Genomic DNA, 17,106 nt, shown 5'->3' on the forward strand with positions numbered 1-17,106 from the left:
CAATTTTGAGAATCCTCTGAATAAAATTCTTGGAAGTATCGTGCAAATAACTGCGGTTCGCCTAAATAAAGCGCACTTGTACATGCAGTGCTTTATTACAGGCAATGAACCGTTGCTTAATTATTAGTAATGATGAATGCGACCGTTAGGGTCATCTGTCGATGCTTTGGTAGAATAAAGCATTGCATTTTGTATAAGTGGCATGTTTTCCAAAGTGGCAAAGTAGGAAATTACATACATTATGTTAATATATATCACATACATTTTATAAATAGGAGATTTTTCAGCTTTGGAAACTTTATTAAAAAAGAAATTTAATATTATTTAATTTTGACCTTCTAAAACTTCTTTCTCATTTTCAATAAGAACAAAGTTGAAAAAAGTTATAAAAAGTCTTTTATATAATATTTTATTCTTATTGAAGCTGCGAAAAAAGTTTCAGAAGATGAAAATTAAATAATATTAAAGTTTTCTTCTTCTTGCCCCGAATTTAAGATAACGCTTTGCTACACGTATATGTTTCTTCAGACCACATCTCATAACGTGTATAAAGAAGAGAGATATAAATTGGGAAAGAAACGAGAGACAAGAGTGTACGGCTCATTATTGTGTCATGTATTTCCTTTCACATCGAGTGCACTGTTACCGATATCGCTTTTACAACTTTTCATACAAAAGAATGATTCGATGATGAGCGCTGTCGCAAAAATTCGCCGCGTGCCCCCGCGAGTTCCACTCTCGGAGGCTGCATGACTACTCTCGACAGCGAAACTCTCGAGACCGCGTGCGTATCTGGACCTCTTCTATCGATCGTAATCTCGCACGCGCGTCAATTATTCCGATTACCTCCTTATCAGTACACTTAATATCTCAGATATAGATCTTTCAGCGTGATCCACCTTGTTTTCCCTCCTTCGTGTGAATATCATACAAAAGACTAAGACTATATATATATATGCAAATGTCTCTTATAATTATATCTCGTTATCATGTACGAACGTAATTGTTAATGTAATGCGCGGCGGTACTTCCCGTGTGTGCTATCTTAATCGTTAAGTTAATTTACAAAATTCGAGCCTATCGATACCTAATCGACGAACACAGAGACGACGGTGGATCGCGTCCTTCCGCTAAAAAAATCGCGGATCGTAAAGTTCCAATAGAAAAAAAAGAGATAAAGAAAGCAATTCCAATCGCTCTTTACTCGACACAGGTGCAACGTAAATCTATAATAATTAGAGTAAATCGTATTGCAGCTCGATGCACGCCGTTGCTCTCGAGTAGCATCGATCCGGCGTCTCCCTCGATAAACGTTTTCTACATTACTACTACTGAATAATCGTTTTCTTTCTTTCCTTGCGTTTTTAACCGCCGTCTCTTCTGATCCTCGCGGATCCTCTCAGACACATAACACACGTCACGCACACGTCCTCACAGGGGGCACGCACCTCTGCCATTCGCGCAACACGTTCCAGCCGATGATGGTGCATGTACACCCGCTAAATTAAAATCTCACTTGGAAGGGAATACCTCGAATATATCTTGTTGCGAAACCGTTTGCACGCTTTACAATCCCCTTTTTTTAGGAAACGCGTTAAGAGGAAGGATCAAGTGGGTCCGGGTCCAATTTCAAAGATAATTCGAAAGATAATTTGACTCTTCAAGGATAACGCGAATCGCGATAACTAATTGATTAATCTTAACGTTATACATATCTTCTATCTTCTCCACACATTGTACTTATTACAAAAATTATATTGCAATTAGAAAGATAGATCACATACGCAAATAAATGTTTAATCGCAAATAAATGACTTAATCGTGATTAAGTCAAAATTACGTTTTATTTTAATTATCTTTCAGAGAATTTATATTTCGTCGGCGATTTACAATTCGAGATGTTTCCCTATTAATCAAAATGTGATAACGATGGAAAGACAGGAATAAGGATCACCCTACGCTATTCACATCTTTAAAATTTTATATAAATAAATTTTATATATATAGTCACATGAACAACTAACTGTATTGTTTCCTTTATATGTTTCTATTATATTTTCTCACTGATCTTTGATGTAAGAGAAGCCTTATAATTAATAAAAATTTTTTACTTTAAAGATATAATATTACGGTGTCTCTTGGACGACTTTAGCAATAATGAATTAGGCCACGTACATATATTAATTAATACGTACATTTTTTTCTGTTTTAAAAAAGAGATTTGATTGCAACGAATTGAAAAGAACCATCAAGCAGGTTGTGCGAATATCGCAGAGTGATCAAAAGTCAAATTTATTCATTACCCTTCCTCTCGCATCTGTATAGGCCTCGCTTTTTAATCTTTAACGCAATCTTGCACGCATGCGACACCGGTGGGAACTTCACAGTATCAAGTTTAATTAAATTACCGCTTTGCAAATAGCCGAGCGTATTATCCGCGTATCGAACCTCAGTCGCACTGGTGAATAACCCAGCGCCACCCTTCCTGGCCGCGACAGGGGTGGTCCGATGGACCCCGCGAGACGTTTCGTCTCGCGTCAAAGGCGGACCGTCGCCTCCTACTCCGGATGAGCAGTTTCCTCCTGTCCTGTTCGTCTCGCGAACGTAGAAAATTTTAAATGTAAAAATAGAGTTACATTTGCAGCCGACGACGACGGTCGGCGCAAAGGAGTGGAGAGTTCGTCCCCGGGCGAGATTCTCTGAGAGAGAAGTCGCGCGTGGACCAGGAAGAGTCGGCGCCGTTCACCCGATTTATCAAAAAGGAATTGTGTTACCATGCTAGTTAACGGCGATTAATATGCGTCTCGAGTGTGCGTATTCGAGTACCTTATTTCCGAGTAGCTACCACTCTTTCTCTCCTCGAATGCGAATTGTAAAGTTAATTCGACGAGAACATTAGTTCCGTTACTATTACAGACGATAAAAGAATATTATTCTTGGCTACGCTATACAATTGTGGAAATATCGTTCAAGATTCGGTATTTCGCATCGTGTCGTTCCGCTTGAAACCGCGCTGCGAATTCATGAAGGAACATAATTTCCAATTAAGGAACAGTCACGAAATTATTGCCCATAAATTGCCTTTCTTTTTTTCTAAAGACATGTACAGTTGTTTATTACGTAAAACACTTGTAAAAAATAAGATAAAAAAATAAAATTAATGATGTGACGGGAGTTCATTATGGAATAAATTAAATTCTTCAGCTTGGAGCTTCAGCGATTGGACTAAAAACTCGTGTATTAGGATAGAAAATACATTTTAATTCCTATTACAAAAATGAATTGTTTTAATTCCATAAAACAAAAGGATTGGAAAACAGAAGATATGGGAAAAAATGTAAGATTTCTCTAATTTAAAGAAAAAGCTTCGAAATTTCAGATCGATTGTTCGGTCTCTCTTGACTCGTCTCTTCTCTTAGGGCTACTTTGTGCATTCTGAACCGGAAACGAGTACGAATCTCCTTTGCGCGTCATTCAGTGTCTCTCGTTAATACAAATTTAATTCTAGTCTTAATCGATTAACTTTTCGCTGATCTATAGTTAAGAAGTACGTCGGTTGAATCTCGCGTCTCACCGAGAGGTCTCTGGCGGAATGGTCTCTCTCGCTAATCTCTACGTCAAGACTGAAACGATCGCACGAGAATCGCGGTGGTCGGTAGACGGAGGAGAAAGGTTTCGAAATACCGATCCGACCCGAACGAAATTCTCGTGAAGAACTCGGGATGGTATGTCGATATGGATCGCGCGCGAAGAATTGTCAAGTGCTATCAGCAGGGCTCCTGTTTCGTCGCCTCTTCTCACAGTCGCATCTTGTCGATTAGGCGTTCAGAGATTACGGATTAACTCGTGAGAGACAAACGACGAAACTACGACTGATCGCAGGTCGTCGGACTTACCGTCCGCGTGACGTGTATCGTAACGCTATAATACAATAAACGTGGCGCAATGAAATAAAATACTAAGCGTGGAAGGTACGCGCGTTTGCAGTAGCAGTCGGAGACGACAATTGCCCGACTCGCAACACTTTTAAGTTACTGATCGATCAAATCGACGCTTTAACGTTATCTGCTGTAAATAAGAGGAAGCCGTGATTAATGAGTCGGGTGAATAAACGTGCTGTAAATGTATAGCAAAGACGATAAAAAATCTTTCAAAATGATTATTATTAATTAATATAATATATGATATAATAATTATATCACATTATTAATAATTATGTTTTCGCTGATAAAAAAAACAAATTGTATTAAATTCTGTGTATTTGCTTCTTTTTATTCACACGACTCTTTCTCGTTTCGCAGTCATTTGCGTCGCTGCTGTTCGTGAGTCTAATGTCTAACTGAAGGAGAGTTACAGAATAATATTACGACGGGTATTAATAATTAAAAATGGAACGAAACGTCGCGTGACCCTGCGGAGAACGCACGTATAACAACAGGTATATTGTTGAGAGGGAGCACGAAACAAGTATTGTCACACCATTCATCGATACAAATAGTAACAGCGATAGGCGATAGTGTAACAATGTATATATATATTTATATATATTTATAAATACAGGCGGCGAGTGTCCCCCCTATCTTTTTAGAGGCTCTCTATCAACTACAACATAACTGAAGCGAGTTATTCATGCGATAACGACTAAAAACTAACGTGTCTATTTGTCGCGTAATAAGGCGGAACACATTCATCCAGCGTGTTTAACATTAAAATGAGTCCTCCAATGTGAATCACGCAATAACGTCGAAGTCAGATTCCTTGAAAATTCAGAATTCTCTTCCTGCTAGTCTTGAGTGTAAACTATTTTACAAAAGAGATAAAAGATTCTTTAAAATAAGAAAAATAAAATTATATTAAACAAGTACAAGTACAAAAAAAGCTTCGTCAATGATTCAACTTTTATACTAATTATGCCAATTTCATTTCTACCCTTGTAAAATTTGGCGGAAAATCGTAATTTAACAATTTCGCATACAATTAAAATGATTACAATTTTAATAGTAATTTTAGAAATCAGACGCGTTACTTCATGTCTCTCATTTCGGAGGGTCTCCGATTGGAAAAATGGAATGAGACGGATTCCTGCGTAGAAGGAAAGAAAAAAAGGAAATAATGGGGACGCGGTGCGAATCGTAATTAACCTGATTGTCTTCTGCCTCCTGCAAAAGGTCGGCGTTATGGCTTGGCAGCGCACGTGCTGAAGCTTAAACTTGACTAGAACTAAACGAACGTGCGGAGGAATAAACATATAATTCTGTTTTTTTTCCTTTCTCTCCCTCTTTCTCTCTTATCGCTTAATCTACAATTTTACTTTTTTCACTTTTATATCGACCTCACCAATTTTTCGCCTTTTCGTCTTTTCTCGCAGGGCCGGGCGGTATTTCGAACACGCGCTAATCAGCGAACACGCATCAAGTCGCGATCTGCATTTTACATTCTGAATCATATTCTCATGTCGAATCGTCATCTCTGTGCCTCGTTTCCGAAATATATCTTTCGAATATTTTAGGTTTAGAAAAGAATAGTTTGCCCAGCCCGTCCGGTATTCGATTTAAGTCACGAACATAATTTTCGTGTCATCACGCGTGAAAAAAAGCACATCGCATATATGTGTATATCGTATACGTATTAGAAATTTTCTATCAAATATGAAAAGCAAAAAAAAAATAGAAAAGAGAACGACCGCCTCTCTACAGTGATATTACGATTCACAGGGAAATCTAAACGTTGTGCAAACGAGGTATGTGCTTTAGTCGCGTATATCCAAACTGAATAAGACTATCAGTCTTTTTTCCTTTTAGAAAAGAAATCAGCGCACGCGTCATACGCGTAATATATCGTAATAATAACGGATATATTGTTGAAGAACATATAAATATACGCAACGCGCTTACAATCGCTAATGACAGATCGTAAAACAGCGGATGTCTCGCGTCGTTGCGAAAAAGACGCTTTCTTCCGAAGGTCTTTCCGAAGTAAACAAAGATAATTGCATTTTTTAGCTCATCTTCATTTTCGCTCGCTTCGAAACGGAATGTCCTGCAAACGCCAGGGAACCTCGGAGAAGTTTTCGCGATCGGTTCACGAATTGTGCGAATAATCATGATGAGCTCTCTCGTCACTTAGCTTTAATTGAAAGATTCGCAAGAGTGAAGAGGTTCGGAGTTATAGCCCGCGTCTCATATATTTGTTCAGAAAAATGAATTCATACCTATACAAGTTATATCCGTCCGTTCCTGTGTCAGTCCTTCGCTGAACAGCCGTATGGAGGATACCGACAAGAACACCCCTATCTGCTCAACATCGGATTTCGATATCAAAACTTTTTGTCACACTGTGGATACATTACTAGCTCTGTGGCTAAATCGTTAGATTACCGATAAAAATAAGCTTCTGTAACGGTTTTGTGACAACGTCACGCACTGCACTTTGCGGTTCTCACGAACAACGTCGGAAATCCACGTGATGATACCACGACGAGTCGATTTCTAGTTAATCTCCAGTCAATGCTCCTCTTCCACACTTAACTTATAGTCAGCACATGTAAAATTTGCGGATATATTATGTACAAATAGTCTCTAGATCCGCGTTGTACATCCGCTTGTCTAGACGACGATGATGACGATAATGGATGAGGATGATACCGATGATTTTTTTATCGATGTTTATTCATCTTTGGTTGGGGCAATGTACGTTTGTTCGAACGTTTGTGGATCCTTGGACACCTGTCACGGAACTTTCTCACGCACATGTCCGCCCAAACAATATTTAGAACAGTCTAGTCTCGCTCTTGCCAGTTTTCAAGCATTATGACGCCGTTTCCTCATCGGCCAAATTGTGAAGATCCGAGTAATTCACGATGGCACGATGCAGAAACTCATATTGCGCCTGCAACACGCACAATGACAAACATTACACAAAATACAATTACAATATGATATAAAATACAATAAATAACAAAATATATGATATTGTATTATAATTCTTAAATTTGCAATTAATTATTTCATCATAAATAGTTGAGCTTTGTTGAAAAAAAGTAATGATAAAGAATACAAAAATATATATATAATGTTTAAATATTTCAATTGTTACTGTTATTGTAGTAACTGTAATTGTTTGTTACTTTATATATTTTAATTGTGTTGCAATATATCAAGAGTATTGCCTAATTTTTAAATAAAATATCCAACTTTTAGTCAAAATTCATAGAAAATATCCAATTTTTTGTTACAACACAATCGATATGAAGAAAGTTATGAAAATACTTACAAAGGTGCTGATCATGCCGTGTCGCTGAGAGCGCAATTTCTTCGTCGTTGTGAAAATATCCACGCGCTTCTCAGTGCGCAGCTGCTGGACCAGTATGCTAAGTGCCACGAACATGGAACTCCGATCTGATCCGTAGCTGCAGTGCACGGCCAGTGAGCCGCTCGTCTCGGTGTCGTTCGTCAGCGTCTGGTCTACCAGTTCTATGAGACCGCGCGTCACCTCAGGTACTTCACCCTCCACCGTCGGCCAGCCGTGATACTGATACTGCTTCACGACCCCGCTCTCGTCAGTCTTCGTGTTCAAAATGCAAAACTCGCGACGCGTGTAATATGGACAACTCTCGCTGTGGATGTAACGGACCCTTATATGATCGTAGTCGGTCTCATCGTCAGGCCAGTACCGTGGACATTTCCGCGGGCCTTCGTTCAACTGAAAAAGATATTATATATTTTATACACGATTATATAGGATATTTATTCTGATATCAAATATCTTTTCTAAAAGTACGCATGCTTCGCTCTTATCGAAATCGGGGACTCTGACACTTCTTTCACCCGATTATAGAATTTCATGTATCTTGTGTCATTATGAAGTAATCTCAGGAATATTGTTATATGTTTGTAAGAAATTAACATCGTTTACTTATTACTTAAGATACTATTGTGTTGATTAAATTTTATTGGAATACTCTTTATATATATAAAGCAATGTATAAACAAGTTTTCAATAAAGAATATATCGTCAATTAATTCCCTAAAACTTTGCTGTATGAAATTGCATACCATGTATATTATGTTAACGCAATGTTCATACATGTATCACTTCTTGCAAAAATTAGGACAAATTCAACAAAACCAATATCTTCATTAAATGCAATAAAAAAATTTAGAAAAAAATATGTATACTTACGTCCGACAACATAACTATCGTAGTGATGCATTGTTCCGAGATCATTCGCCAGAAATCCGTTATGGTGGTCTCCAGTGGATCTTGGGTAATGACAAACGACTCGGAATTATCATAGCCTTCGATGAACGATGCGTTTATGTATGTCGAATGTTCCCTTCCCGGAACTGGGGTGAGTATCACGCGATTTCTATCATATGGTATCACCATTTCGCTTCGATTCTTCGATCTATTTTCATCTCCACCGCCAACAGAGAAAGATTTCCGATCTTCCAACACGGAACTGATTTTCTATTAACAAAAATTATACGTATAACATAAATATGAGAGAGAAATGTTCGTTTCTCAATAAAACTGTTGGGGAAATATAAAAGTGTTGTAACGTGTTCATCGAATAAACTATAATATGTATGGTCTATTCACTCTATTCTACTTTATTGGATATTGGTTATTCAAAATGTATGATCGCTTTTTCACAAGTGATTCGTTAACCCGTTCAGTACACAAGTAGAACACGCCGAAAAAAAGATTTACAAAATAAAAGCGAGACAAACTGGTACAGCAAACAATTCTGATATGAACGATATTTGTAAGAATAATTTTGGCACATATAACAATTTAATTTGCAGATCTCAAATAAAGACAAAATCAAGTTGATAGAAAAAGTGAAAACAATTTGTGGCATTCAATTTTGGCCTGTAACTTACATCATACTCCTCCTCCATCCTGCACTTCTCCTTCCCGTTGTCCCGCTGTCTCAGTTTGGCGACCGTGGTCTTGAGCTGCGCTGCCGGGATCTCCGTGTCGCCGTACTGCGCCATCTCCATAAGCGCGCGATAGATGAAGATGTATTGCTTAAGTGATTGCACGAGAAAGTTGCGCTGATGCCGCAGGTCGCACACAGTATTGAAGATGGATACCTGGCCTTCCTCGGCCAGCTGCTGCAGCAGGGAATCTAATGCCACGAGCGTGCCGGTGCGGCCCACACCGGCGCTGCAGTGCACTAGGATCGGCCCCTTTTCAAGCGAGTACGCCTCGTTGACGCGCTTGATGAAGCGTAAAATCGCGTGCGGATGCTCAGGGGCGACAAAGTCCTTCCACACGAGGAAGTGATACTGTACGATCGCGCGGGCGTCGCGCTCGCCCAGCCGCGTCATCTTCAACTCGCGCACTACGTAGTCCGAGTAGGCGCGCTCTTTAACGTGCTCCACCGTGATGTCGCCGAAGTTTTTGGTCTCGCGCTTGTCCGGCCAGTACTTGGCGCACTTGGTCTTCGAATATTCCTCAAGATTCGTCAGCATGAGGATCAGCTCGAGATGCTGCTCCCAGATCATGCGCCAATAGTCGCACACAGTGTTCTCCATCGGGCCCTGGGCGCAGATGAACTTCTTGCGTTCCTTGTAGCCCAGCACAAAGTTGGCATTGATGTAATCAGAGCCGCAGATACCGTCCATCTGCGCCAAGCGTACCCTTGTCTGATCGTAACACTTGATGTCCGGATAACGATTCTTGTAGAGGTTCTCCTGCGCTTCGGACGCGCGCGTTGTTCTGTCCGTGAATCGGTCGGGTAGCAGTTCAAATTCGTGTTGGAAACCATAATCTGAGTCCCGATGGCGTTCCAAGTACGCCTGCAACAACTCGCCCTTGGGTATGGGCGGCATGTCCGGTGGACTCGCTGCCACGAGTTGATGCCTACCTCTCAGGCTTCTACAAAGATGTCTAGAAAAAGGACATCCATTGAGATACTAATACGAATAATTGATATTATTTAATAGAAATTGTGTAATTATACAGAAAAAAACTTATTATATACTTTAAGTTTTTATATGCATTCTATTATGTTTCTGTGACAACAGCTTTTAATTTTAAAAAAGTCTTTTAAGAATAAGGCTGTTAAAACAAAAAGCTTTTATAATTTAAATAATATTAATAAAATAATTTACGTAATAGAATATTCGTATAAAAATCTATTTAAAAGATAAAATCGCGTTTTTCTAGAACTCACCTGAAACTATTGCGCAGCGTTATGACTTCCTCCCTCTCTTGGGCACGTTTTGTAAATCTATACAACACGCAGAGCGCAATAAACAGAATTGTGAGGGTTAAAATGAGGGCGATGAAGAGCTGTATTATCATTTCTCTGACAGTAGTCGCTTCCGCGGCCGTTACGCTGAGAGGATCCACTCCGCCGTAAAGGGGATTAAAGTAACTACTATAAGCCGGTAGAAGCTGATCCTTTTCATGATCGAATACTGCAAAAAATCAACCATCATCCAATGCGCTACCAAACTTGAAGTTTCAGCAAATCCACTGACACTCGTACATACCGATAACTTCGATGAAACCAGTATAGTTCGATGTTTCATCGAGAAAACCATCGTAAGGCGATAACATGCTAAGTTCTCCGGATCCGTCTACGGATGCCTTTTGCAGCGGCGTGTCTTCTCTCTTCCGTCTCTCCGCTTTTTCCGTGGCATTAATAATCATAGGCACAGCCGTGGTTGTATCAATTTTCGTGGTGTCAATAACGGTCGTCGTTGATGTGGTAGAGGAGCTGGTAGTCGTGCTGCTACCACTGTTATTCACAGTTGTCGCCGATGTCGATGTAGTTATCGTTGTGCTGGTAACGGTACTGCTTATGTTACTCGAGATTGAAGTGGTAGTCGACGGGATTTCCGGAACAAAATGTAACAATGGTGGTGCCGGTTTGGGTCGCAGACCGACGCATTTGTCGCACATAGCACCGCCATTAGACGACTCGCCGTCGCCGAGGAAGATATCAGTTAACAACTGATCGCTGTCGAATGTCTCGGCGACGTAGGCACCGCCGGTAGGCGAGCTGTGCACGTATTGATAAGAGTACACTGCGATCTCCTCAGGTGGTGGCAGATCGCTGACCGTCTTGTGCGGCGGTAGTTTCACCAGGTAGACGCGGTAGCAGCAGATTGGGCCGTTCCGCTCGGAGATGCGCGGTAGATAGAGCTTGAACAACTGTCTACCTTGGCTCTCGATCTTCCGCCAGCTGCGCATGTTCATATTGTCGCGATCCGGAATCGCGACTGGAGTCGTACAGTTTCCTACGGCGTCCTTGCCAGGAGTGCGAGACCTTGTCACTCCGTGCACCCGAACCTTCAAGCATTTATTTTTAGCACGGAAATTGATATTATTGTACGATAATTTAAAGTTAGAAATTATTCTAATTAAATGAAATAACTTAGAAAATATTATTCTGATAAAAATAATAGGAAGAATGATTTAAGCTTGAATAATTAGCTATATACCGTATAATTCGTATTGGGAGGTATCTTATTGTAATGCGTGCTGTTCCTCTGATAGACGCTCCAGCTGGGCGGTTCAAAACTGTGGATGTCCAGACGTCCCATGTCGTTCTTGAATCTTGCCACGCCGTTCAATTGTATATTGTAGCGCTGAATAATGCCGTTTGGTTTCTCCGGGGGTTTCCACGTGATGGACATGAAACTGTAGCTGCTTATATTGTCGTAGCGACAAATAACGACGAGATTCTTCGGAGGACTGGCCACTGTAACAACAATAAATACACTTGAATATTTACCGATATTCGCCGAACGTGAAATACATTTTTTCTGACACGGTACGCGCCGACATACCTCCATCCAGGGTGGTGCCATTTACTTCGGTACTCCAATTGCCGCATTGCTTCGTGTATTCGCTGCAAGCGGCTATCTTGAATTTGTACGTGGTCGCCGGATCGAGTTCCACGAATGCGTACACGATGAACGGCTGGGCGGGATACACCGCTTCTCTTTTCTGATCGCCGTGAGTGGCCATCAGATTATAATAGTGCACGTGTTCCTTCAAATCTGGCGGCGGCACGGTCCAGCCTATCGTGATCGAATTCTCCGTCACGCCGTTCACGGAGACTTTCGGCACAAATACTGGATCTGTAATAAATTTTTCAAGCTATATTCAATAAAACAATATAAAATTAAGTTTTAAGCAGTTATAAGCGCATGGCTTTTCCTTGCCACGGAGATCAAACGTTGAGTTATAAAGATAATTATTTAATGTCCACATATGCTCAATAATTTCACAGTTATTCCACAATTATTTTTTAATTACAATTTATAGATTATTAAATTAGACTGTATGATTCTTTTTAACTATTAAATAAGAGAAATTTGTCACGTCTTTCTCAGAAATACCTTTTTCAAGCGTAGTAATCCATCGTGGATCTAATTGCATGTGTGACGTGCCCAGCGCGTTGATGGCGCTGATGCCAATTTGGTACGCGGTGCCGCTCTCAAATCCCTTGAGAACGTAACTTGAATTACCGCCGCCGATCTGCTCGGCGTAATACTGACGCTGATCTGTGCCCTTCTTCATATGCTGGATAAAGTACTTCGTGATCGGCTCGTTACCGTCGTTGACAGTCCAATTTAGAAATATACTGCCGGCCCCGACCGCCTTCATGAAATCTATGCTGACTTTCGGCACATCGGTGACGAACAAGTGCGTCAATGCGCTCACCACCCCGTTGTAGTCGTTCGCCTGACACACATACGTGCCGTTGTCTTTGCGCGCCAGACTCTTGAATTCCAGAATCAAGACGGCATAGGTCTCGTTTATCTGCGCGACGGCAGTGAGATCTTTCAAGTGTTCGCTGCTCTCTGAATCATTCCCTTTTAACCAAGTAAATTGGGATAATGGATAACCGTGTATGTGGCACGTCAAGTTGGCCGCTTCTGATACTTTCGCTCTTACGTTCCCGCCGGACGCTATCTTGCCGGGTTCTGAAAAAAAAATTAACGAGATGACATTTTTAACGAAAGATCGTTCGACTTCTAAATTGATTCTCGAATCTTTTATCGCGCGACAATATGAGAGAGTATTATCCACGAAATCCAAAATACGCATATTCGTAAGCGTGGCGCGCTCGCACGCGCGTAAGGAAGATAAGGCATTTAAATTAGCTCGTTACGCGCACCTATCACTCTGATATGAATGTTTTTCTCGAGGGATTCGCCGTCGACAGTCTGCGCGGAGCACTTGTAGTCGCCCGTGTCGTTTCTGCTGGCCTTCTTTATGTCGAGCCGTCCGCCGTATTCGAAATCCTTGATGGTGGTGAGATTCCGGCCGTCGGTGCTCCACCAGACCTGTCCCGGCACGTTGAGCTTGCATAACAGCGACGGCGTGCTGCCCGCCTCTATACCCTCGATATCCTGTGACGATCGAATCTCCAGCGACGCGGTCCGCTCGGGTTTCGGCGGTTCTGCCGCTGCTTTCGGCTTATCTATACCTGCCGCAAGCGAAACATTCTCGTTATCAATTCACGTAGATGCAAACAAGAGTTTGAAATAAAGCTCGAGAACGTAATTTTGGATACGAAATCGATCTTCGGCATAATTCGGCGAGAACTCGCGCAACGATATATCGAATTCGGTTACACAGAACTAGCCCCTTTAATTCTGAATATGCTATTCTTGCGCGATCAATGAAATCAAATTAAGGCATAGCTCGACCGTTCGGCGACCGTTCATTTTCGATGAATAGGAAGATGGATGAGAGAACGCGTGTTCTCTCGATTGACGAATCCCCGTCGTTTCTATTCCGTCGAATCTCTCCGTCCACGTGTGTGGCCTTATCATGTCCGCAGTTTCGTTATCTATTTTTTTCGCACCGCTCGAAGATTAATGATGTAAATATTTTTTATTTACTTTGGAGTGTCGCGCTACCAATATTCTCTCTCAAGAATACTCACGTTGTAAAACCACATATACATACATACGCACGCGCGCATCTCTCTCTCTCCCTCTCTCTCTCTCTCTCTCTCTCTCTCTCTCTCTCTCGACGGTCCTAATCTAAGATTCCTCGTATAACAGCAAAACGGAGAAAAACATCGTAAGTGGCGGATTCACTTCTAGTACATCTCGCTGAATTATTTCCACAATGTGTCATATCCAATGCCAACGACCGCCCCCGCGTGCTTTACACACACACACACACACACACACACACACACACACACACACACAGGCACGCGTATGTACACACCATCTAAGGTCCATGCAAACACGCGTTACACACACACTTCTGCCTACAGGACATTCACGTATCCGCAGATACGTACACATTATTTTAGTACATGATAATACATATACATATGTACAAATACATGATACACACACGATCGATGGTAAACGATAACGCGACCATATGCATACAGTGCGATAAGGCGCATTCGAGGAATAGGACGACCCTCCTTGTCAAAAATATAATCGAATGGCGTGCGTCTTTTCGTCCAGCTTGCAAAGTTTCGAAATTATCGTCTTGATTAATGCATCGAGATCGAGATCGAGATCTTGCCAAGGTGAGGTTTATATCTAAAATTAAGTGAAATCGGGCCGATACGAATCTTGTAATTAAATAAAGAAGATGCCATCTTCGGTCGGGCTAGATCTTGGTACGCTAATAATAATATTTAATATAATTTAATAATAGGCTAATAATATTATTGAATAATTATAAAGTATTATTTATAATTTATAATTAAAGCTTAATAACATTACTTAATAATTATTAATTATTATTTATAACTTCTAATTAAAGCTTAATAACATTATTTAATAATTATTAAATATTATTGGGCTACCAAGATCTAGCCTGACCAAAGATGGCATCTTTTTTGCTATTTAAAATTACCAGATTAAAATTCTTCAGATTATCCATTTCTATAGCCTAATTGCCCTAATTCATCGAGAGCTCTCAGCGAGTAATAAATGCTCAAAAGCAGCCGGAGTGTTTTTTAAGGACAGATCATCTCTCTCGCGAGGAATATTGTCATAAAACAGTGGACGCCTATTACCACACAGCCTGTATAAATACATACATTTCTCTAAACCAGTTCAATGCCATTGTCCGACTCGCGACTCGAGTACATCTATGCGAGCAGTTATTTTCATCCGTGAGCTACAAAGTTGGATTCTCGCGAAGTTGGCACGTAAACTCATCTCTTTCTTCTTTTATCTTTCTCTCTTCCTTCCTCGACAACCACCTGGTACATCGCTAACGCCGGGGATATATGTACCACATCACCGAGTGGACGATTATAATTTCGAGCGGCTTAACTGTCAATGCCACGCGAGAAACGGGCCGCGGGTGGTCACGCGGCCGAACCGGCGCAGCTGCGACGATCGCAGGGATCGCGACACCGAGTGGATTGGGCGTTCGCGTTAACTGGAATCGACACCGGAATTAGGTCTTTCGACGAAATGAGATAGGTCTCATCCGTTTAGTCACAGGCGAGTTATCTCGTTGGGTGGAACAATGGCACCAGTCACGCTTTCCTCGTTTCAAGAAACGAGGGAAATCCGCGCGACGGACACTCGAACGGAGCTCCAGCTAAGGCTCTCCTATAGGAGAGATGTAAGATCAATTCCGAACCCTTCGGATCTCTAAAGCCGGGAATTTGAAGTACGCCTGAGTCCCCAAAGTCCGGAATTTTAATCCGCCTCGGAATTTTAATCCTCCTCCTTAAATCTCAAAAATAAAACAAATAAATAAATAAATAAAATAGCAAAAGATAAAAAGAATGCCGTTACTAAACGTTACTTTTATTCTCGCTTTTGTTATACAATGCTTAAACGTAATTTCGATAATCCGAAAGATACTTTTATGGAAATGCCCAGTGAATTCCTTTACCGCATTCTGTACAGGAGAAACGCCAGGCTCGTAAAACCTCCGGATCTCGTACTACTCCAAGAGTTCCAGCCGCGCGTTCGATCGATCGCGCGGCGCGCAATTTTCCACGTGCTCCTTCCCGGCTTTCGACGCGAAATCTCGTCTCTCCTCTCGGGGGCAATATTACGATATATAAAAAAAAAAATACTCCAAGAAGAGACTCCGTAGAAGACCTCGGCGCCGATCCGTCATCGAAATTCAACCCCGAACGTTATCATCTCGCATTTCCACCTCCTCCTATATTAAAAAAAAATCAATCTAAAGAGATCGCATCGTTCGCTGATTTCTTATGAATTTCTTGCGGCGCTCCTCGCGAACGAGAGATCGCTTGGCAAGCTTGGTTTTCGTGCTGAACGTTTCCCCAGCTTCTCCCTCGCGCATTTTCACTCTCGACGTGGAACGGAGCCGTCAGCCGGAGCGTCGAAGTAGCGTAAACTGAAAACGGAACCATGGACGGCTCGCGGAGGCGCGTCCCGTCGCGCCTTCCCCTCCCCGCCCTATCCTTTCACCCGGAAGGAGAACGAGCGTGAGTGTGTGTGTATGCGAATGTATGAATGTGTGAATGTGCCGCGAATCGACTCACCGGACTCGTCGACGCCGGCCGCGCCGAGCACGAGGAGGCAGAAGAGCAGCGGCGCCAGCGACGTAACACCGCCGCTCCAGGATAACATGGCGGTCGTGACAGCCGGGTGTCGGGTGGACGGACGGACGGACGGGCGGCGCGGGGCGCGGGTGTTGCGCGTCGGCGACCGCACTCACCGCACTCGCCGACGCTCGGTCGGGCCTTTCGCCGCTGCTGTCCCGGGTCCCGGGTGGTAGCGCGGGCCTCCGTGCGCCCCTCCTCCCGTCGCTACCCCACCTAAACACGCGCTTCCTACGTCCGCGCGGCGTCGGCGTCGTCCTCGCCCCTCTCGGCGTGGCGTCGACCACCCCTCGTGTCCACGGGGGGCCCCCGGGGTTCCCGCGATGCCGCCCTCACAAGCCCTCCATGGGGGAAACACGTCCGACGTTCGCGGGACGTTGCCGTCGGCCAGGAGTCTCCCGGTGTGTGTGTGCGCGCGCGCTCCGCTCGCTTCCCGTTCACGGCGTTCACTCGATCATTACGACACGCGCGCACGAGGAGGCTCACGAGTGTCGTCGCGGCTCGCTGCGCGATGCGATGCGATGCAGCGCGTCGTGGGATCGGCGGGCTGCGAGATTCTCGCCGCA

General features: G+C 42.5%; 1 protein-coding gene across 1 annotated transcript; it reads right to left on the reverse strand.

Annotated features, from left to right (window-relative positions):
- Nucleotides 1–1,821: 1,821 nt before the first annotated feature.
- On the reverse strand, nucleotides 1,822–16,638 carry LOC112467019 (tyrosine-protein phosphatase 69D). Its single transcript, XM_025035450.1, has 11 exons — nucleotides 16,481–16,638; nucleotides 13,145–13,456; nucleotides 12,363–12,950; nucleotides 11,808–12,101; nucleotides 11,460–11,719; nucleotides 10,506–11,307; nucleotides 10,184–10,430; nucleotides 8,886–9,897; nucleotides 8,182–8,469; nucleotides 7,273–7,701; nucleotides 1,822–6,888 (listed from the first exon to the last, which is right to left on the reverse strand). The coding sequence occupies exons 1-11, from the start codon at nucleotides 16,566–16,568 to the stop codon at nucleotides 6,808–6,810; spliced, it is 4,401 nt and encodes a 1,466-aa protein (XP_024891218.1). The 5' UTR covers nucleotides 16,569–16,638; the 3' UTR covers nucleotides 1,822–6,807.
- Nucleotides 16,639–17,106: the final 468 nt, after the last annotated feature.

This window comes from Temnothorax curvispinosus, unplaced genomic scaffold (assembly GCF_003070985.1).
Source record: "Temnothorax curvispinosus isolate PA1 unplaced genomic scaffold, ASM307098v1 QBEX01016800.1, whole genome shotgun sequence".
In the NCBI taxonomy this organism is placed as follows: domain Eukaryota; kingdom Metazoa; phylum Arthropoda; class Insecta; order Hymenoptera; family Formicidae; genus Temnothorax; species Temnothorax curvispinosus.